Source organism: Ovis aries, chromosome X (assembly GCF_016772045.2).
Source record: "Ovis aries strain OAR_USU_Benz2616 breed Rambouillet chromosome X, ARS-UI_Ramb_v3.0, whole genome shotgun sequence".
Lineage (NCBI taxonomy): Eukaryota > Metazoa > Chordata > Mammalia > Artiodactyla > Bovidae > Ovis > Ovis aries.
In genome coordinates, this window is record NC_056080.1 from 17,283,664 (window position 1) to 17,307,608 (window position 23,945).

Sequence of the window (23,945 nt, forward strand, 5' to 3'; positions counted from 1 at the left end):
AGGCCGAGTCCATTAAGGAATGACTTAATACTTCTTAGATGGTTATTGCTCAGAATTGCTCTCTGGAGTAGTAACCACAACTATCACTCCATCTTGCCTAACATATCTTCCAAAGGAATACAAAAATGGCTATTCAAACAAACAAGCATCTCCTGCAGCAACAATCTCAACACTATACCTTTATTGACCTTTCCTCTGTTCCTAACGCTCTCTTCCTGCTCCCTCACTCCTGATTCCTGGGATCAACTCAAAAACCACCTGCACCCAAGTCATACAAGGTAATGTGTGAGGTTTCTGAGGTTTTTCTTTTTCTTCTGCTATTTGATATGTGGGAAATATAAGACTTCAAATGGGAGACAGTCGGTTGTCTTTAAACCCGAGACTGTTGTAATAACTCTTTACTCCCAGCGCATCCCCCCATCCCAAGTTGGATGGGAAAGATAAAGGCTTAATCTTTTAGGAGTGGATCTAAGAAGAATGAGTAGACCTGTTAGCATGAATATTTTAGACCCAACTAAAATTTGTAATCCAGTGACAGTCCTTCTCTGGATTGAATTACTGTTTCAATGAGAGATGATTCAAAACAAGGCACCACGCCTTAGGCACTCTTATATGGGAACCCCAAACAAAACAATATTTTTTATGATACTAGCTCTCAAGGACTCTCCCAAGAAGCATATTTTTCAGACTTTACTACATAACAGACAAAATGAATGAAAACATTTCTTCAGTGACACAACCGAAATGTGTTTACTTAAGCTGTGACCATCTCACGTCACAGTGCTCAATAAATACTGACATAACGTTTTTATTAAACAATTAATAATGACATCACTAAAGAAAACTTCAGCTCCTAGCTGATGGAATTTCCCCAAGTGCAAACAACTGGCAATTGTAGGTGGGCCTTGGCCAAAATGGGAAGAGTGAAATGTGTTCTTGATCCCCCAGCCTCTGGGTCTTGCTCCTCTCCCGGGTGAGGATAGGAGAACCACTCCAGAGCTGATCTGGCCTCTCTCAGGGGTTAACAGATCTAGCAGACAATCTAGGAGATGCATTTTGTGTGTATTTACATGCATTTTTTTCCGGGAAGAATAGAGTCCCAAAAGAAAGTCCATTTAAGTTAACAAGCATGTATACAGCATTACTATGATCCAGCACTTCATAAATATTATCTCCTAGTCCTCATGACAATATTACATGGAAAGTAATCCCCATTTTACAAATGGGGAAACTGAGGCACAGGAGGTCAAATAACATGGAAAGGGATAGAGCTAGGGTCTGAGCCTAGCCTTTCCAGCCCTCCTACATTGGGCTGCTTCTCACCTTGGGCTGTGATCTAAAACAACGATGGGCCACTGACCTGCTGGCCATCCACCCTGCTCTATCAGGAAGGACGTGCACTTTAGGAAGGAGGAGAGCCTTGAAGTAAACTATTTCTGACAGGTGAGGGATATGAGAGCATCATCCCCCACTTTCCAGTGTCTGTGCAGTTAGACATATAGACAGTAATCTAGGCTTCTGGTCAAGGCCAGTGCAGATAAAGGAGTACTTGGGTTATGCTTTCCATTGTAAAATGCTAGCCACAACTTGGGTTCACTCTACTTCTAAAGGCTCGTAGCTTCTGGAGCTTTTTAGTCTGATATGTAAATACTTAAGTGCTTCAAGAGGCAGCGAGGGAGTGTGCCTCTATTGAATGCTGGCATTAAGTCCAGGCATCTTCATGGAATCTACCTCCATGCCCATGAAACATGGCCCTCCATCCAGACCTCAGCTCCCTGGCCCTCCCCTCTGGCATCCCAGCTGTCTCTTCAACACACCAGGCACAGCCTTACCTCAGGGCCTTTGCACTTGCTGTTCCCTCTGCCTGAAATACTCTTCCCATAGAGAACCTCTTGGTTTGCCCTGGTGTCTCTTTCAAATGTTGCTCAAATATCATCTTCCCTGAGAGACTGATTCAGACCACTCTATTTCCAAAGGATGAATGAGCATGCCTCCTTAAATAACTTTAAATGTGAATAAGAGACTAGGCTCTTAAGGGAGAGGTTCAAATGCTGGCTCTGCCATGAAAAAATTTCTGACATTTCTCTGCTTGTATTTATTCATCTGTAAAATGGGGGCAACTATTTTAAATGAAATTATATTACATTTACAAAGTATTTTTATCACAGTTTCCACAGTAAGTTGTAATGTTAATTCAGGCTATATGACTTTGTGTCCTTGGATAAAGTTTACCTTTATATAATAAACTGTTTTTCTTAATGCAAACAATGTGATATAAATAATTTGCAGAGGAGCATTTTTAAAAAAATCATGTAGTTTCTCTCTAAGACTTGTATGATGTCATTTGCATTCTAATTCTAAAACATTCCTATCTATTCACTAATGCTTGAATAGTCAAGAGTATCTACTATAACACTGTGTTTGTCTAATGCAAGTTTCCTTAGCTTAGCAACATTTCCTAGAAAGACCATAGGTTCCATCATTTTGTATTACACATCAGGAAATGGAAGTTCACAGAAACCATTTCAGAGGTGAAGGAGACTTGAGATGACCTAGTAGAATATTGCAAATCCAGAAAAGCGGCAAAGGTAGTCACTTACACTGTATTTCTTTACTTCAAAAATCATTTATTTACGCACCATAGGTGGCATAAGGAAAGAGTGTGTGATCTTTATTTGAAATTAGCTTTCTCCTGGTTTTCTACTGCTGATCACAAACACTGGATACAGTTATCTCTGTGGTCTTTGCTCGACACAAAAAAGGGAGGAAATTTTTACTTAAATCATTTGAAAGACAACTTTTAGGACTTGGAGTTCACTGGAAGTAAAGTATTATAACATAAGCCATAGGTCTGGAAAAGACTAGATATCAAATCAGTCCAAGCCCCTCAGTCTACAAGGGAGGGAAGAAGCTCAGGAACATGAAGGGATTTGCCCAAAGCTTGGTCATTTATTTCAATTTTTCAAGGCCTCCTGTACATGAGACATTGGGGGTATAAAGCAGGGAATAAAATATAAGCAGGGAATGAAACAAAACCCCTGGCTATAAACAGAGTTTACATTTTAGTGATTTTATGCAACTCACTTTAAAGTTTTAAATTTCTACCTTGAAAAATATTCTATCACTGAAAGTTCTTTACTAATCCAAACTTTATGTCATTTGCATTCCTAAAGGGAAACAAGAGGCAAGGGTGTAGGTCATATAAGACACTTACATTAAAAACAAGCACAACTGCCACAGACATCATTGCAAAGGCATCCTCAATTTACTTTGATGGGTTTTTACAGCACTGTGATCTTGTGAACACAAGGCTTCTTGCCAAGATTAATCTGTTTCTTCTTATTTCCTTGAAGCAAAGATGTACCCACATCATGGTACGTTTCAAACAGCATGTTCTCTTGGAACATCGACTTACTTCTTAATAGATTAAATCAGTGAAACTATTGCTTTTATTCTTCAGATGTCTTGGAGGTAAAAATCCATCACAAGATAAATGAATACAGCAAAGTTTCAGTAAAAATTGTGTAAAAGTTAACATTTTTAACTGCTTCAGGGACTAAATACTGAGGGAGTGGTTAAGGACCCAAGTTCTAGAATTCTGTTGTTGTTGTTGTTCAGTCACTTAGTCGTCTCCAACTCTTTGCAACTCCATGGACTGTAGCACGTCAGGCTTCCCTGTCCTTCACTATTTCCCAGAGTTTGCTCAAATTCATGTCCATTCAGTCAGTGATGCCATCCAACCACCTCATCCTCTGTCACCCCCTTGTCCTCTTGCCTTCAATCTTTCCCAGCATCAGGGTGTTTTCCAATCAGTCAGCTCTTTGTATCAGGTGGCCAAAGTATTGGAGCTTCAGCATCAGTCCTTCCAATGAATATTCAGGGTTGATTTCCTTTAGGATTGACTGGTTTGATCTCCTTGCAGTCCAAGGGACTCGCAAGAGTCTTCTCTAGCACCACAGCTTGAAAGCATCAATTCTTAAGTGCTCAGCCTTTTTTACGGTAGAGCTCTCGAGAATGCTACCACTTCTACTTTTCAGTTGTGTGAAGTGACTCGAACTGTCCAAGCCTCAGTTCCCTCATTTAGAAAATAAAGGATTAACACTTGATTGTAGCTCCTGTCAGGATTCACTAAGGTAACACATGAAGCTTTTTAAAAAATACTTATTTATTTGGCTGAGCCAGGTCTGAGTTGCTGCATGTGGGTCTTCGATCTTTGTTGTGGCATGTGAACTCTTAGTTGCAACATGTGGGGTCTAGTTCCCGGACTAGGAATCAAATGTGGGTTTCTGGCACTGGGATTGTGGAGTCTTAGCCACTGGACCACCAGGAAAGTCCCAAAGTATTTAAACTGATGTGACAAATGTAAACCTCTATGAAGACCCACACCCTCTCCAGCCTTCTGTTCTTTCATCCTGCAGATACTGTTAGTTTAGGCACTCAGCCTTTCAAAGTGAAGGTAAAGTCACTCAGTGTCTGACTCTTTGGGACCCCATGGACTATACAGTCCATGGAATTCTGCAGGCCTGAATACTGCAGTGGGTAGCCTTTTCCTTCTCCAGGGGATCTTCCCAACCCAGGGATCGAATGCAAGTCTCCCATATTGCAGGCAGATTCTTGACAGCTGAGCCACAAGGAAAGCCCAATACTGGAGTGGGTAGCCTGTCCCAGGAATTGGACCAGGGTCTTCTAGCATTGCAGGCAGATTCTTTACCAACTGAGCTATCAGGGAAGACAACCTTTCAAAACCTCAGGTTATCTCCATTTTTACTTGAGATCCCTAGCCCCTCCCTTTCAGTGTTTTTCAGATGGCTACCACTGTTTCAGCATCAAATCCAAACTGAAAATATCCAGGCACAGCATTATCAAATAGAACTTTCTGCAACGATGGAAATACTGTGTCTGCACTGTCCCATAAGGCAGCCACTAGCCCCGGGTGAACACTGAGTGCTTGACATGTAACTTGTGTGACTGAGGATCTGAATTTCTAATTTCACTTCATTTTAATTAATTTAATTTTAAATAGCCACATCCGTCTAGTGGCTATCATATTAGAGAGAGTGCATGTCTAGAAGAAGAGGAGAAACCTGGAGTGTCAAGAGTGGGTAAGTTTTTCCTAGAAGTCCCCCAGCAGATTTTCCCAGGTGTCTCTTTGGGCTAAAGCTGGTCACATGCCTACTCCTAAATCAAATATTGGCAAGGAAAACCATTTCCACAGGTAGGTTAAAATAATCAAGATTCAGTGAGGGCACAGCAGCCCCAGCCCTGGCAGCGCCTGAGCTAGAGCAGGCAGCAGGGCATGGAGGGGCTCAGAGGAGCTGAGCTGACCCGTGGTGGGTGAGGGGCCCGGCTAGACACTTCTCTCTTCTTTCTGTAATTGATAGTTTGGGCGGTAAAGAGATGGCTGACAGTGTCAAAACCTTCCTGCAGGACCTTGCCAGGAGAATCAAAAGACTCCATTTGGGGAATTTGTACCATCTCAAAGCTAAATGCTTGAATTCAGCAAGAGACAGGAGCAGCGTTGAAGAAGGGCAAGCAGTGTCCTGGCTCAGAGGAGAGCCCAAAGCATAGAAAGGAAGCAAGAGAGTGAACCACATATTGTTAGTAGAATTTTTCAGTGCTGCGCTTGGAATGGTGGAGTTTTCCGGTTCAGTCTCCTTATTTTTTCGAATTCCTGTCCTTCAATCAGTAACAGCCCAGATTATTGGTGACCCATACTACATGGGGATGTCTGGTCGTGGCTGGAGTTCTTCCTTACATCACTTTTCAGTGCTCTCTGGATGCTGCCCCTCTTTGTGCTCAACAAAGTCGTCAACATGATTTGGTTTCAGGATATAGCCAACCTGGCTGGCATTCAAGGTATCGGGGAGGAAGCCTCACCCATTCCCTAGTATCAGGAAAACAAATGCTGACATGCTCTTCAACCGCTTGCTTCAGGCTCTCTTCCTCCTCCAAGGGATGTTTGTGAGTCTCTTTCCCATCCATCTTATTGGTCAGCTGGTTAATCTCCTGCATACTATACTGCTTCGTATATCATTGGTTCAATAAAGGAATTGAAATGCACCAGCGGCTGCCAAACATGGAAAGGGACTGGCCTTACTACTTTGGATTTGGTTTGCCCCTGGCTTTCCTCACAGCAATGCAGTCCTCCTTCATTGTCGGTGGCTACCTCTTCTCCATGCTCTTTCCTTTATTCATTATCAGCACCAGTGAAGCAAAGACGCCTGGCAAAGCATACCTTTTCCAATTGTGCCTCTTCTCCTTGGTAGTTTTCTTAGGCAAAAGACTCTTCCACAAGACAGCCTACCTGCTGTCAGCCCTGAGTAGATCTACTTCTGCAGAAGAATTCCCATCACCACACCCATCTCCTGCCCAACTGAAGGCTGCTGCAGGCCACTGAGTTGGTCACCCACCATCCAGAGCAGGTGGGTGGGATCAGAAAGACGCTGTGGCAGGTCTTTTCCTGGCTCACCTCCATTCCCTCCCAAGGAAGGTGAGGCCTACCCTGCCAAGAGCCCTGCCCACACTCCATTCTCTCTCAGGAATCCAGATTTTTGTCTCCGGTGCATGTAAAAGGCAGAATCTTCCTGATACCAACCAGTATGGATTTTCAACACCAGTAAGTCTGAAAGGACCACAGGTTTTTCTGCAGTTCTTTTCTAGCATTTGCCGGCCCCATTCCTGGACTGATCTGAATACTCTTTCTCCCTGTGCCATTTCCGCTCTCACTTCCCCATCTTGCCTTCCACCACTCTTGGATAAATGGATTTTTGTAATTCGACCTATTGTATTTGGTGGACCTGTTATTTTTGTTCTTCTGTGAAGCACATATATTGGGTGTGGGAGGGACAGGAGGCTCGGCTGCTCCTGGTCACTCACTTTATAGTCATCACTGTCTTGTTTCTTGTAACTCAGGTTAGATTTTGGTCTCTTGCTCCACTGTAAAAACAAAAAACAAAACACGAGCTGGAAGACACGGGACAGAAGAAAGACCTCACAAGCCAGATCTCCACCGTGTTTGAGGAATGATTTTCCTTCTCCACCTTTAAGGGGAAAAAGCTTTTTCACTGGTACATTTAAAGATCTGCCAAAGACAGGGAGGTACCAATTTCGGACAAGTGCCACTGCAACATGGAATGTTCAAAGAACCTGAACTTTTAAACTGGAGGTCTGAACTTGACTGCTGGCCACTTTAGGGCCTGTCTGGTGTTTCAAAGGAGTATTGTGGGAAGCCACTCAGTCATGTCCAACTCTTTGAGACCCCATGGGTTGTAGCCCACCAGGCTCGTCTGTCCATGGAATTCTCTAGGCAAGAGCACTGGACTGCATTGCCATTCCCTTCTCCAGAGGATCTTCCCAACCCAGGAATTGAACCTGGGTCTCCAGCATTGCAGGCAGATTTTTTACCATCTGAGCCACCAGGGAAGCCTGGAATATTGGAAGCCAAAGAACACTGGGTGCTGCAAATAGGAACTGAAGGGGTAAACTTATTAAACCCTTTAAACCTGAAAAAAAAAAAAAGTCAGAATTTACTCAGGAGAAGGGTGGAAAGAGGAGAGCACCCTACAAAGCCAGGCTTAGCCAGCAAGTAAAGAAACAAAGCATGGTTGTAACATTAACGATCAGGAGTAAGTTCCACACAGCTTCTGTACTGTCTAGATCAGGAGTAAACTACAGTCCATGGGCTAAATCTTGCAACTCAAGTTTTACTGTCTCAAAACCACACCTACTCATTTACATTAGTGGTTGGGACATGGACTTGGATTACTGTGATATTGAATGGTTTGCCTTGGAAACGAACAGAGATCATTCTGTCCTTTTTAAGATTGCACCCAAGGACTACATTCTGGACTCTTTTGTTGACTATGAGGGCTACTCCATTTCTTCTAAGGGATTTTTGCCCACAGTAGTAGATATAATGTTCATCTGAATTAAAATTGCCCATTCCAGTCCATTTCAGTTCACTTATTCGTAAAATGTCGATGTTCACTCTTGCCAGCTCCTATTTCACCACCCGACTTACCTTGCTTCATGGACCTAACATTCCAGGTTCCTATGCAATACTGTTCTTTACATCATGAGACTTTACTTCCATCACTCAGTCATATCCACAAGTAGGCGTTGTTTTCACTTTGGCTCAGCCTCTTCATTCTTTCCGGAGCTACTTCTCCACTCTTCTCCAGTAGCATATTGGGCACCTAATGACCTGCGGGTTCATCCTTCAGTGTCTTATCTTTTGGCCTTTTCACACTGTTCATGGGGTTCTCAACACAAGAATACTGAAGTGATTTGCCATTCCCTTCTCCAGTGGACCACATTTTATGAGAACTCTCCACCATGACCCATCCGTCCTGGGTGGCCCTACATAGCATAGCACATGGTCTCACTGAACTGTGGAAAATTCTTCAAGAGATGGGAATACCAGACCACCTTACCTGCCCGCTGAAAAATCTGTATGCAGGTCAAGAAGCAACAGTTAGAACCGGACATGGAACAATGGACTTGTTCCAAATTGAGAAAGGAGTATATCAAGGCTGTATATTGTCACCTTGCTTATTTATATGCAGAGTACATCATGCGAAATGCCGGGCTGGATGAAGCACAAGCTGGAAACAAGATTGCAGGGAGAAATATCAATAACCTCAGATATGCAGATGACACCACCCTTATGGCAGAAAGTGAAGAGGAACTAAAGAGCCTCTTGATGAAAGTGAGAGGAGAGTGAAAAAACTGGTTTAAAACTCAACATTCAAAAAACAAAAGATAATGGCATCCGGTCCCATCACTCCATGGCACATAGAGAGGGAAATAATGGAAACAGTGACAGATTTTGTTTTCTTGGGCTCCAAGATCACTGCAGATGATGACTGCAGCCATGAAACTAAAAGAAGCTTGCTCCTTGGAAGAAAAGTTATGACCAACCTAGACAGCATATTAAAAAGCAGAGACATTACTTTACCAACAAAGGTCCATCTAGTCAAAGCTATGGGTTTTCCAGTAGTCATGTATGGATATGAGAGTTGGACCATAAAGAAAGCTGAGTACCAAAGAATTGATGCTTTTGAACTGTGGTGTTGGAGAAGACTCTTGAGAGTCCCTTGGACTGCAAGAAGATCAAACGAGTCAATCCTAAAGAAAATCGACCCTGAATGTTCATTGCAAGGACTGATGCTGAAGCTGAAGCTCCAATATTTTCTGCACCTGATGTGAAGAGCTGCCTCATTGGAAAAGACCCTGATGCTGGGAAAGATTGAAGGCAGGAGAAGAAGGGGACAACAGAGGATGAGATGGTTGGATGGCATCACCGACTTGATGGACATGAGTTTGAGCAAGCTCCAGAAGTTGGTGATAGACAGGGAGGCCTAATGTGCTGCAATCCATGGGGTCTCAGAGTTGGACGTGACTAAGCAACTGAACTCAACTCATTTACATATTGTCTAGGGCTGCTTTTGAGCAACTAGGGCAGACCCGAGTAGTTGGCCAGAGACCATATGGTTTACAAAGCCAAAATGTTTATCATCCTATTCCTTAAAGGAAAGCTTGTCAAGCCCTCATCTAGAACAACATCCCTCATGGTTAAAGTCACCTGCGTTTAAGATCTTGGCTAAAACTTACTCATATGGCCAAAAGTAGGCACTTCATATGGGCTACTGTATAAGAAAGTTCTGGAAAGCTGCTTTTGGCACCCTGATACTGTTTCTTGCTGGATAACCTAGAAAAGGACCCACCACTTTGAGCTTCAGTCTTCTCACCAGCAAAGTGAGGATATCCTAATACAAACTTCTCCACCCACTTCAGGGGGACATGGGGAGACGATGGATGCCAAGGTGCTCCATAGACCATGAAGAGTCCAGAGGGGTTGCTGCTGCTGTTCTTAATGTTCAGTACTATGTGCTGTTGCCACTGGATCCTAGAGAGACCCTGGAACTTTTCTGTGATCAGCAAGGCAAGGATAGCACTGGTCACTGGGACATTTACCAGTCAGCAAAAGCCATTTCTGGAGCTTTCAGCAATATGGAAATCAAGAGATCCATTGGCTTTGTTGTAACTTTAAGAGTTTTTAAAATAGCGTCAAATAGAAAAATGTAGTTTAGAAAAAAAATGTGACTTTTAAATTGTTTCCAATTTCATATTAAGAGCTTCAAATAGGAGAGTAGCCTTAAAATGGGATTGCTGAGATGAGTGGTTCTTAGTTCAAGGCAAACCCCATGGATCCCCAGTATCCCAGGACAACACATCAGGAATTCAAAGACAGAACCTATTGGATAATTGAACTCATAATGTCAAAGTGTGAAGGAACCTTAACAGTCAATCAGCTGAGCCCCTTCATCATATGGAGGAAAGGAAACATATTCTTCAAGGGTAATTGGTGCCCATGTCCAGCCACCTCACTGAAGTCTATGCAAAAGTTTAGAGGAATAATATATGTTGTATCAGAACTCATTGGGTTCAGGTGAGTATAATGCTGGTGCCTTAAGCTGAGGAGGGCAATCCATGTTTTAGTATATCTCCAGGCTTTAGAATAGAGCCACAAATCAAAAGCAACCAAGCAGCCAATTTCTTGAGCACTTATTATGTGCTAACACTTTGGAGGACACAGAGAGGACCTGAGCCTGAACTTGGGACCTAACCAGATATTACTTCATATCAGCAAAGATAAAACCATGAGGAGGAGCAGAATTCAGGACATAGTGACAGCCTTCAACAATTCCTATCAGTGCTCTCACAAACTCAAAGTATTCAGTATGCATGTGCTTTAAGAGTTAGTTTTAAATGTATGGACAGAATTTAGATGCACAGACAGTAGCAACAAGAAACAAGCAAAATTTTAAAAGCCCTCAAGCTTCCTTTGATGTTCAAGATGACTCCATCTTGTGCTGGAGCCTCCATTCCAGAAGTACAGGAGAAGGATCCTTAAACCTGATGAATGACTCAAGAGAATGCTCTCTTCTGCTCTAAAATGCTCTCTAGTCAACCCCATGTCTTCCAGATAAATGCACAATGTTTGTTTTCCCTCCTCTTCCTTTTGGTAGTCAAGATGGCTTCTAGGTCAGGAAGGGGAAGCCAGTGTTCTCACAGCAGGGAGAAGGGCTCTGCATCAGTGAGCTTACCTTGTGCTGAGCCCTGGGTTCTCAATGGCCTCTCCAGAGATCCCCTTCACCCAGCAGGGTTCCTTCAGGGCCCACTGGTATCCACTGCTTAAGGCCATGTCCAGTGGGCCCATGTTCTGTTCTCTCAGAATCCTACCCAACCTGGGGGGCCCACTCTTGCTGATGCAGTTCCTCTCAGATCTTACTACCAAGTGTCTGTCACATCCTCCCTGTGGTCCCTGGTCTCCACTGTCCACACCATTATCTCTGCAGCCCTGGCTCTCAGCGGAGCTACCCGCTAGGAACACAAGAACCATTGAGAATCCCTTCCCTTCACACAAGAAATGAGAGAAACTTGAACAGGACACCACCTCCAGCCTCCTCTCTGCCTAAGCACACTGTGCCGCCATTTATCATCCCTACCACTGCTCTCTGTTGATGTGTGGGCCACTGTGAGGAGTTCTCACCCAGAATTCTAAGTGGAAAGTGAGACACAATCTCCTCTGGTTTCAGTTTCCTCCCCAACCCATCCAGAGTCTCTGTCATTCCTTGTCACAACTTCTACTTATCAGGGAAAGAGTCAGGACCCAACAGAAGTGACCTCATCATGCCTGCGGGAGATTTTGGGAGGTTGAGAGATTAACCTAGTATCAGATCACCACTGTGGTATTTATAATCTCAACTTTCAGTTCAGTTCAGTCGCTCAGTAGTGTCTGATTCTTTGCGACCCCATGGACTGCAGCACACCAGGCTTCCCTGACCATCACCCTCTCCCAAAGCTTGCTCAAACTCATGTCCATTGAGTCAGTGATGCCATCCAACCATCTCATCCTCTGTTGTCCCCTTATCCACCTGCCTTCAATCTTTCCCAGTATCAGGGGTTTTTCCAATGAGTCAGTTCTTCACATCAGGTGGTCAAAGTATTAGAGCTTCAGCTTCAGCATCAGTCCTTCCAGTGAATATTTAGGACTGATTTCCTTTAGGATTGACTGGTTTGATCTTCCTGCTGTCCAAGGGGCTCTCAAGAGTCTTCTCAATTTTATAGAGAGGAATTGAGGGACAAGTAGACCAGCACTGGGTTTACATACAAGACTGTTTCCCTACCTTTCAGGAGCACACAGTCTACCTCCTACAGCTCTGACACGCATTGCATAAGAACAAAGACTTGGATGGACAAAGCATGAGAGGGTAAGAGGAGAGAAGACAGTGAGGCCTTGGAGAAGGGGACTTAGAGAGAAATCTATCACTAGAAATGCCTGCAGTACAGAAAGATCTAGATCCAGCCCAGAAAGAGACTAAGTTGGGATTATAGCTCATGAGATCACCAAACTGGCTCTCATGTGTAATTGTTTCCAAGTGGGAAAGACAATTCTGCAAGAATGAAATTATAACCATCTTCCACTAATACGTCATCTCATCCTCTGGAAAATAGTTGTACCTAAAAGGAGACATCCTTGGAAGACAAAAGAGCAGCAGCAGCAGAGGAAAAAAAGAAAGCAAAGAAAAAATGACATTGGCATAGCCCAAGAGAGCTAGAGACCAGAGGTAAGTAAGTTATAGTTACCTGTCAAACCTCATTTGGGCATTGGGTAGACCAAGAATGACTCCCTCAAAGCTACCAAACTACATGAATGACCACCAAACTATACAACTGGAAGTGTGAAGTTCTACGGGCTCTGTCTGGTGGCCAGCAACCTAACAAGAGAGTATCAGTCCAATCTCTCCTCATTGCTAGGAGCTACTGAGTCATCTCTCAGACTTCCAGGGTGAAGCTAGCAGGCCTGCAGTCCACATCCCCCAGAGCCAGGGGCAGTGGCTGCTCTCTGGCAGTTTAGTTCAGACTCCCTCTCCATCTTCTCTTCATGCCTCACCCCACGTTCATTCAGTCTTCCCTTCCTGGGCAACCCGGTAGAGTAGGAACAGTACAGGCTACTGATTCCAATGGGGAATCCTCCAAGCTGTTTGACTCTGGGCAAATGACTTAATCTCTTTGATACTCAGTCTCTTCATCTGCAAACAGAAATGAAAAATATCTACCATAAAGGGTTTTTGTGAGGATTAAACAAGATGATCTATGTAAAGCACCTTGAATGGCCTGCCCCAGGGCAGGTCATCAATACTCATTAGTTTTTATCCCATGAGTTTCTCATCCACCTTGTCGAACTTTTCTTCCCCCTTCTCACTTGGCACATACCATGTGCTGAAAAGACTGATGATGCCAAGGAAGTATGTTTGACTTCCTTGACATGAGACAAAGTGACATGACACAAAGTGACAAGTATAAAGACATGCATAAAAACAAAAGGGAGCACTGATAAAAGAGATTTAATTCTTCTGAAGAGGTCAGGGGAGGTTTTCTAGAGGTAGTCATACTGGGCTGCACTTTGGAGAATGAGCATGTTTCCCAATGGGGATGACCCCAGGAAGCAGAGGGAGGGAGTAGGGAAGGGAGTAAAGCCAACAGTGGGTACATTAATGAGCACATTGCTACCGTGGGGCATCTGGGGCCCAATCCAACAATCCACTGGGTGTACAGAACACACTTTAGCATGATCCCACCAAGGGCTGGGGAAGCTGGCATAGGTAAGCACCAACTCCCATTCTTCACCATTCTGGGGTATTAACTCTCTGGCACTACTAGCTGGTTCCTTGCACAGGTCAAGCATAGACCCATGGGCACAGATCATTCTCAGTGAGACATGGGAGCCATCAAGAAGGCACAGGATCTGTCTGAAGATAACCTCTGGGTGGCTCAAGGGGACATGGGCAGAGCACCAATAGCATCTGCTACAGGTGGCTTAGCATCCTACTAGCATCATGCATGAACTTGGCCAGAGGCCGTATATGTTAGAGCCCCATAGCACTGACTCACACTTTGGGATTTAGTTACAGTTTGTACTTTTTTTCATGTATCCTAGTCATGCCCCTCCAACTGGAGTGTAAACTCCCTGGACTCAGAAATGATGCTCACTCAGCAGGCAGTAATGCTGGGCACACAGCAGGCCCTCATTACCACACAACTACTTATCCAGTGTAGTACAATCAGCAGGTCCCCTCGGCCTTCATCAAAGACCAGGCATCCTGAACTGAAGAGAACCTGTCTCAGCCCAAAGTTGTTCAGAAAGATGGTGCCTATAAGCTATCTAGATGATCCAGTCTGACATCCAGTCCTAAAGTGGATTCCAGCTTTATTTTTAACTTACAGATATACAACTGCTATGCAGAGTACACAACCTAGTGTAGCAGAGAGCTTAAGGATGCTAGAAGATAGGATAGTGTAGTGGTTAAACATACAAACTTTGAGTCAGATGACCTGAGTTGGAATCGCAGCTCTGCAACCAAAATGTGCAAGCTAGGGCAAGTTGCTTACCTTCTCTGTGCCTCAGTTTCCTATAAAATGGAGCTAATAATACTAGTGCCTACTACAAAGGGTTACTGAGTGAGCTTTAAATGAAATAGCTTTTTATAAGGGCTCAGAACAGTGGCTGGCACAAGGTAAATATTATCAAAGTAATTATTAGATAACATGAATGAATACTCTTAATGGGAGTTCTGAAAGACAATAATGATCTCCAATTTAGCCCTTTCCAGATCCCAACACACTTCATTCAGAAAAACCTTTGCATATATGATGTTGTATGTCAATAGAGATGGAAAAGAAAAATGTCTGCCATCATGAAGTTTCTTTGTTTAACATATATTGAGCCTTACAAAAGCCCTCTAGAGGAGCTCAGTATTATACTCATTTTGAAGATAAGGAGACTGAGCCCCATATCAGTCTAGTAGCAAATCGAGATCATACAAATAGCAGGTGGCAGGCATGTGGAGGGCTCGAACCACGGATCTCACCATATTCTACTCTATCATGTGGCACAGTAAAGTTCAGCCAGTTCTTTAAGACCGTGGTTCTATGCTTGGGTAGGCATCAACAACACCCAGAGGGCTGATTAAAGCACAGATGGCTGGGCCTCACCCCCAAAGTTCCCAACTCACCAGGACTAGGCTGGGCCTGAGAATCTGCACTTCTGAAAAGCTCCCAGGTGATGCTGATGCTGCCTGTCTGGGGGCCACACTCTGAGAACCACTGCCTGAAGAAATCAATTCATCAGAGAGCCAGAGCAAGAAATACATTCAGTGACCTTAGCATCCACTCAGGTTTTCCCTGCTCGGGTTGGTGTCAGAGCTGTGCCCTCTCCTGTTTACCTGGCCCATTTTCACCATTTATTGAAATTAATTAATTAATTTTATTATTACTTTTGGCTGTGCTGGTCTTTGTTGCTGTGTGGACTTTTCTCTAGTTGTGGCGATCAGGGGCTACAGTTTCGTTGTGGAGCACGGGCTCTAGGGCGTTCAGGCTTCAGTAGCTGTAGAACATGGTGGGCTCAGTAGTTGTGGCTCACGAGCTCTAGAGCACAGATTTAGTAGCTGTGGCGCACAGACTTAGGTGCTCCACAGCATGTGGCATCTTTTCAGATCAGGGATCAAATCTGTGTGTCCTGCATTGGCATGTGGATTCTTAACCACTGGACCACCTTCTGGCTTCACAGAAGCCCCTATTTTCGTCATTTTTAAATATACTTCTTCAAAACAGACTTATTTCTATCAAGCAGCTCTCCTTCAGATGATTTTTCCCCTCGTGTTCCACTTTCGTTCCTCATCTACCCTGTGGTGGAAAAAGCGCTGAAACACGAGACCAAAGATCTAGTATCTAGTCTGGCTCCACCGCTTCCTAACCAATAATGTCCCTGGGGACGTTTACTCATCAGTAAAGTGAGGACGTTTGATTTTTGCCCTGACAATCCCACAGGGATGTCAGTGTGCTGGGTACATATAATTTCTTACACTTACATTAAGATGCCCCAAGGAGACGGTGAGTGAGCACAGTTTATAAGAACGTCACATGGCCACAACAGAGTTTGTACCCCATGATGTATATCTGGAGTTTTCTCTTCCTACTTATGTCTTCTGCCAGTTGTGGAGGCAATGGGATTGCCTCTGAACCAGTCACATCAACATCACCTGGGAGCTTGTTAGAAATGCCAATTCTCAGGGTCCCCCCCGAGCTACTAATCCAAAACTCTCATGGATGGGTTTGTCTTAACAAGCTTTCTATGTGATTCTGATGTACACTCAAGTTTGAAAACTCTGGTTTTGTGGTTACAAGCACAAAATTCCAAGTTAAGTACAATTTCCACAGCACTCACTTCCTTGAGCAAGTTACTTATCTCTCTGAGCCTGAGTTTCTTGATCTGTGAAATGGTGCTAAGACTAGGATTTCCCCTCAACAGACTTGGTTTAGCAGCTTAAGAGAGTAGATGGATTGATATGCAAAGCATATAGAGACCCAGCACACTGTAAGTAGTCGATACACATTGACTCTTTATTTCTTCATGTAAAGTATTGTGGGTCCTTGACAATATGCCCCAGTGCCTACTTTTGAAAGACTGCCAATTGTGTATTAGTCTGTTGGGAAGTTTTCTATTTGTGTGCATCTGTGTGTGTTATACTTACATTGTTTGCTGCCAGTACATATTTGTTTTATCCAACAAAGATTCTTTGGTCTGGCAATTTTCTTCTAAATAAGAAAGATATTTCTGTGTGTCCCTAATAGTGTCTTCTTTATAATGATTCTTTTGGGGGGGGAGGGGGCTACGCCACATGGCATGTGAGATCTTAGTTCCCTGATCAAGGATCAAAGCCAAGCCCACTGCAGTGGAAGTGCAGTCTTAACCACTGGATGGCCAGGGAAGTTTCTGTAATGATTTCTTATATTTGCACAGCACTGTAATCTTTTGGGAGTTGTACCCAAACATATTGCAGCTCTGGTAATTCTCGTCTTTTTACTGCCCTCCTCAGGTACCTTTTCTCCTTTCATAAGCTTATAGAGATCCTCTTTTCTGAAAATAATGCTTCATTAGGGTGATTCTCTATCTCCGTTAAATTTTCATACAGAAGTGCCTTTGAGTAGCTACTTTTATAAACAAATAAGCACCAGAAACAGACCTTCACATATATGGTCAATTAATTCTTGACAAAGGTGCCAAGACCATGCAATGGAGAAAAGACAGTGTTTTCAACAAATAGTATTAAGAAAACTGGATATCCAAATGTAAAATAATGAAGTTGGATCCTTGCATGTGTACATGCTAAGTCGCTTCAGTAGTGTCCAACTCTTTGTGACCCCATGGACTGTAGCCCATCAGGCTCCTCTGTCCATGGAATTCTCCAGGCAAGAATACTGGAGTGGGTTGCCATTTTCTCCTCCAGGGGATCTTCCTGACCCAGGGATTGAATAAGAGTCTCCTGCAGCTCCTATATTGCAGGCAGATTCTTCACTGCTGAGCCACCAGGGAAGTCCAGTTGGATCCTTACCTCACACCATATACAAAACGAACTCAAAATGGATCAAAGGACCTAAACATAAAAGCTAAAACTATAAGTTCTTAGAAGAAAAATAGAGGAAAATCTTCATGATATTTCTTTGATATAAAAGCAAAAGCACAGACAATAAAGTAAAAATAGATACACTGTATTTTATCAAAATTAAAAACTTCTCTGCATCAAAGGACACTACTTAAGAGTGAAAAGACAACCCACAGAATTGGGAAAATTTTTGCAGGTCGTATATCTGATAAAGGACTAATATCCAGACTATATAAAGAACTCCAAAAACTCAGTAACAACAAAAACTCCCAAACAATCCAATTCAAAAATGGACCAAAGATTTGAATAGACATTTCTCTAAAGAAGATACACACATGATTCTAATAAGCACATGAAAAACTATTGAACATAACTACTCATTAAGGAAATGCAAACAAAAACCATGATGATATACCATATCACACTCATTATCAAAAAAAACCAGAAAATAACAAATTTTAGTGAGGATATAGAGAAATTGGGATCCTTGTGATTTGCTGGTAAGAATGTCAAATAGTGCAGTCACTGTGGGAAACAGTTTGCCAGACCCTTAAAATGTTAAACATAGAACTACCTATGACCAGCAATTCTACTTCTAAGTATATACACCCCAAAGAATCAAAAGAAGGGACTCAAACTGATACTTACACAACAATGTGCACAGCAGCATGATTTATAGTAGCCCAAAGATGGAAATAACTCAAATGCCATTAACACTGAATACATAAACTTAGTATGATATGCAGATACAATGGAGCATTATTCAGCTTTAAAAAGAGATGAAATTCTGATACATGCTACAACATGGATGAACCTTAGAAACATTATGCTAAGAGAAATAAGCCACACACAAAAGGACAAATATTGTGTAATTCCTTATATGAGGTACCTACAAGAGGAAAAATTATAAAGACAGAAAGAACAGAGGTTACCAGGGTCTGGGAGGAAGCGGGGAGGCAGGTTATTGCTTAATGGGTACAGAGTTCCTATCTGAGATGATGAAAATGTTGTGGAAATGAAGAGTGGTGATGGTCACACAAAATTGTGAACTACATTTAATGCCAGTGAATTGTACACTTAAAACTTGTTAAAATGTTTTACACTAATTTTACCATTGTAAAAAAAAGTCCCAAACACACAAACATACACACTGATAAAACAGAAAAAGAGATAAAGGAAAATGAGCATCTTACCTTCCAGGGATGTAACCAGAGTGACATGAAGAAAAATGATGACAAGGGCTACCTTCAACATCAGTAAAAGTTCTTCAGGTCTGCCAACATGGCCACACTGCCCACCAGAGAAAAACATCCTGAAATAAAATAAGGGGAAAACACATCATCACAGCTTGCTATAATCATAAGATAGAATGCCCAAAAGGTCAGTTCCTCAAGCAAGACAACCTGCAACACCCCTCCCTTTAAAATACTCTAGTTCCAGAGAATTGGCAATGCCAGGTGGGCCATGGTTACAAAAAGCAAAACCCATGTTTATTATGGGAGACCCAGCCACTGGGATAATATATATTAAAAATGATAGGCAAGGTAGTCCATGTAGATTTATGGAAAGCATCAATGTTACCGAGTCCAAGCTCACTCTACTTGTAGCAAGACAGGCCAATAAATCACGAGATGAGGTATTTGACGCAAGGAGTATGACATTATTCAGCAAGCTGGTAGACTAGTGTCCCCCCCAAAATTGATCTTATGGGGTCTAGATGCCAGTTTCTTTTATAGAACAGAGAGTGAGAGGAGATGAGGAAGTAAAAAGGCCATTTCCATTTATCTTGTAAAACAGGAGAGCATGTGTTTCTTCCTTTCTGCAGCCATTCACAGGGCAGGGGCAGACTGTCTCCCTGTAAGCTGAACAAAGGCACTTTGGTTTAACATTCTGACAGAGGGGCAGGGTCCCCTGAGGCAGGACATTATGTATGATTATAATAACAAATCGAGAAGGAAATGGCAACCCACTTCAGTATTCTTGCCTGGAAATCCCATGGACAGAGGAGCCTGGCAGGCTATAGTCCATGTGGTCACAAGAGTCAGACATGACTTAGTGACTAAACCACATAATAACAAAAGCCACGAAAAGCAAAAGTTAAAGTCAAAGAAACAGATCCAACATCCAACTGGCTGTCCCCTATTACATCAATACCTGTAAAATATCAAGAGGAATTTAAAAACACAAAATGCTGCATATATAGCGATTACCACTATATAAAGGCTGGTTAAAAAACTGCTAAGAATCAGAAGAGGTCACAGAATCTTATCCCATTTATGTCTTACGCTGTAAAAGGATGGATATGTTCCATTTCCTCTTTATTAGATGTTAATTCATTACCATTTTTATTACGCGACATTTTTCAGCAGAGTCAACATTTTTCAAAAAGCAAAATGTATATCAGTACTGAATTTAAAAGTGTTATTTATCATTCATTTATTAACTTTGTTCCAACAAATATTCATTGAGAGCCAATATACACTAGATGAAATGTGGGGTTGACTAGGTGGTAACTAGATGAAATACATGTGGTGGAGGTGGGGCAGGGGCTGGGAGGAGCTCGGCACACAGAGAAAACTGCAGAGGAGATGACCAACAGAACTCCATGATAGGCAGTCAGCACCAGCAGTAGTTGCTGGCGTGAGATGCTGAAGGAGGAACAAGCCAGCCAGGAAATCACATTCCACCCACTGGGCTCAGGCAGCAAGAGCCCACTGAGCAGGCTCCCTCTACACAGCCACCAGGGAAGGGGCCAGGACACACTAGGCTATGTGTTCTCAGCTGGCAGAGCTCCTGGCCACAGGGCACCTACAAACCCAGTCACCACCGCACCTCCCTGAACTCAAGATAGACAGTGTGTAGCACCACAGTGAAGGCTAAAAAGCATGGGGCCAAAGGTCCTGGTTCTGCCACACAATGTCTGAGTGACTTTGGATAACTTATTTCCAATGGCCAAGATTCCCCACCTAACAAACTGTGATAACAGTCCCGGCCTGATAGTGTTGCTGTGGTGATTAAAGCAGACATCTGGGCAGAGGGGCTGACACTGTGAAGGGACTATAAATGCTAGATGTAGACTCTTCAGTCAGTCAGTAAACAAACAGCTATCCTGTACCTCGTCTGTGTGAGGATTACAGAGATGAGGACATGGAAAGTTGGGAATAAATCACAATTTCTCAGTCTCCAGGAAAAGCTGGCAATTGTTAAGAGTCCTTTAATTTCGGATTTCCCTGCTGGTCCAGTGAATAAGAATCAGCTTGACAATGCAGGGGATACTGGATTGATCCCTGGTCTGCAAAGATTCCACATGCGCAGAGCAACTAAGCCCATGCACCACAACTACTGAGCCTATGCAACTAGAGCATGTGCTCCGCAACAGAAGAAGCCACCGCAAGGAGAAGCCCTCACTCTGCAACTAGAGAGTAGCCCCCACTGGCCACAACTAGAGACAAGCTCCTGCAGCAACAAAGACCCAGTGAAATCAAAAATAAAATAAACAAAAAAATTTTTTAATAAAAGGAACCCTATAATTTAATAGCCATTGCCAGTACCAGGGAGGTAATTCTTTCCTTGGACATGCATGGCAAGAAGTGAATCCTTCTCCTTCCAAAGAGGACTCAAAATTTTAAAATCAATACTGTAAATTGTATTATATATTAATAACATGCTACGTTAATAAATTATAAAGTGCCTCTGGTTTGTCCCTCCTCTCCAGCACTTTTATCCTCGCTCTGTTCATAATGGTATATTGCTGATCCTCCAGAATGAGTCACTTCAACGATAATGCTAATATCATTGTGCAAAGATACAGCAATGTCTCTCTGGATAAAAACTTAAGTGTCTCTTACAGTTACATACAATAATATTAATGAACCTCAGAAATATATTGTAAGATAAAAGAGCCAGCCATAAAGGAATGCATGTTGCCCATGATCCCATTCAGATGAGAAACAAAAGCACACAAAACTAATCGATGGAGTGAGGTTGGGAGTGTCATTATCCCTGGAAAGGAGCAGTGGATATAACAATTAGAAGTGGGCACAAGGGGGCTTCTGAGGTCCAGGTAATATTCTGCTTGTTGGTTACATGATGTGTTCAGTTTCAGAAATTCACTGAATTATACACTTATATGCATAAGTTTCATATATAAGTTTAAAAATAATCTATTTTTAATTTTTGAACTCAGTTCCCCCTTCAAAAGTATTCCCTTTTTCTTTTTTGATTGCAGTAGTATAGTTGCTTTACAATGTTGTGTTAGTTTCTGCTGTATGACGATATGAATCAGCTATATGTATACATATACCCCCTCCCTCGAACCTCCCCCCACCATCCCACCCAAAGAGTACCCAGCTGAGCTCCCTGTGCTCTACAGCAGCTTCCCATAGTGCTTCTGCTGGAGTACTCCTTTTTTAAAAAAGCTGTATTTAATGAACCAAATCTCTACCAAAAAACTCTCCTATACAAATGCCTTAGGCCTGACTCCACCTGGAATTCAAAGAGCTGATTTAGAAGATTTATTGCACAAGTATCTAATTTTAGTTCTAGAAAGAGTACCAGAGCAGTCTGCTTTTGGAAAGGAATTCAGAATCCACCTAGCTGAGATTCTTGTTATACAGGTGTAGAAAGAGGCCCAATATATTCCAGGGCAGCGGTCCTCAACCTTTTTGGCATCAGGGACCAGTTTCATGGAAGACAATTTTTTTACAGACCAGGGGGTAGGGGGAAAGGGATGTTGGTTTCAGGATGATTCAAGTCCATTACATTTACTGGGCACATTATTTCTATTACTATATCAGCTCCACCTCACATCATCAGACATTAGATCCCAGAGGTTGGGGATCCCTGTTCCAGGAGAAGGGTCACGTTCATTTGTTTGGTGGGACTCCTACTCTTTCTACCAGGCCACAATGCTGGCGTTCCTGAGAAATGGTCCCCTCAGAAGCAAACTTCCAAGGCAAAATGAAACAACAAACGCAAAATGCTATTACAGAATTTTCAAAATTTCTGCAACCTCATTCACGAGCTTTACCACTTGGAGGGTAGGGCATAAGTGGTTTATAAGTTATGGTCAAAGTTAAATCAGTCATGGGACACAGAGCCTGGTTAACATGTGCTGTGACTTGGGCCTCTGACCAAAATAAACCATGCCTTTCCACTGAAGAGAGCTTGCACTCAATTCCCAGATGACGGCAGGAAAGGCCGCAAATGAAGGGTGACTCCAGAAATCATCTAGGAGAGAGAATATGGCTCAGGAAGAACTTACTACAGACCTGGGGTCACTGCAAAGACTGCTTTTCACTGTCCAGCCTGGAGTATGTTTCCTCAGGCTGAATATATACTTTCCTAATAGGAGAAGAAGTTTAATGCTATTTAAAACACTGCCGCTCCTACTGCCCTCTGCATAAACGAGAGAACATCCTACCGGGTCAGGACATTTCTGGGGTCACTGATCAAAGAGGGAAAGCTGTAGAGTTTGAAACCCTTACTCACTGTACATTAAAGTCATTTTTATCTTTTTCAGCTGGAACTATTTATTCCTCATCTCCTGGTATAAGGTGGGTTAGGTCAAGGTGATCTAGGTCATCAACACAGGTGACTTGAAGAGCCCCTGGTTCTTAGCTAAATTTCAAGTTGCTGAGGATGGCTTGTGAGACAACAGCCATGACAAAGAAAACTTTTTGCTAGCATTTAAACAGTAAAACTAGACCTTGACATTAGACATCCACAAATTAAAGATTATCCCAGATTCATCTCTTAGGGTTGTAGACTCTGATGTAAATGGCAACCCCTAGGGTTGGACAGTACATAAGCTACATGACTGAAAGCCATGGCCCTCCAAGAAATTATATGCCACTCCAAGAAATTATTCTAGATCTCTTCAATTTCATTAAATAGTATATGTATATATTTTTAAAGACCATCAGTGCAACCCTGAATGGTAATAAATCATAAATCTATCTTTAGAAAACATTATGCCTTTGAGATATTTACATTGAATCATGCATGTTGGCTAACAAGACTAGCACAAGGAGAAATTGTAAAAGGAGGTACTAAAGAAGGCAGATAAAATCAAGAACTAAAAGGTGAAAAAGCAACTGACTTTGATCATTCAACTGTCAAAGAAGTCAGAGAATCTCAGGGCTGGTTTTCTTTAGAATCTTTGATTATATGATTAACTATGTTAAAAAAAAGAATCAAGAAACTGTAAAAGCATAATTAAATTTCAATTTTAACTCTACTAAAAGATCCTGATACAACAAATATCTCCAATTTCTTTTTCTTCAATGTTCCTAGAATATGTTGGGTTAGGTTATTTAGATCAAAGCTTCTGCTGAAGACAATTAAAAATCATGAATAAAATATTAAAAAGTACTTTCTTTAATATATCAGAGAGCTGACAAGATAAAAAAGAATCACCAGGTCAAAGGTGAAGCC

The 23,945-nt window shown here is 42.5% G+C and overlaps 1 protein-coding gene and 1 pseudogene across 35 annotated transcripts in view; one reads left to right on the top strand and one right to left on the bottom strand.

The window, feature by feature from the left end:
* Nucleotides 1–23,945, bottom strand: part of ADGRG2 (adhesion G protein-coupled receptor G2) — a 131,230-nt gene that overhangs the window by 52,566 nt on the left and 54,719 nt on the right. For 33 of the 35 annotated variants that reach the window (XM_060407710.1, XM_060407697.1, XM_060407701.1 and 30 more), the window contains one exon: nucleotides 18,704–18,822. In XM_060407710.1, the coding sequence (XP_060263693.1) occupies nucleotides 18,704–18,821 (118 nt within the window). In that variant the 5' untranslated portion in view covers nucleotide 18,822. Of the gene's footprint in view, nucleotides 1–6,876; nucleotides 8,604–18,703; nucleotides 18,823–23,945 lie in introns of those variants that run through there. The other 2 variants (XM_060407715.1, XM_060407714.1) reach the window with 2 other exon arrangements.
* Nucleotides 5,359–6,397, top strand: LOC105605388 (etoposide-induced protein 2.4 homolog; annotated as a pseudogene).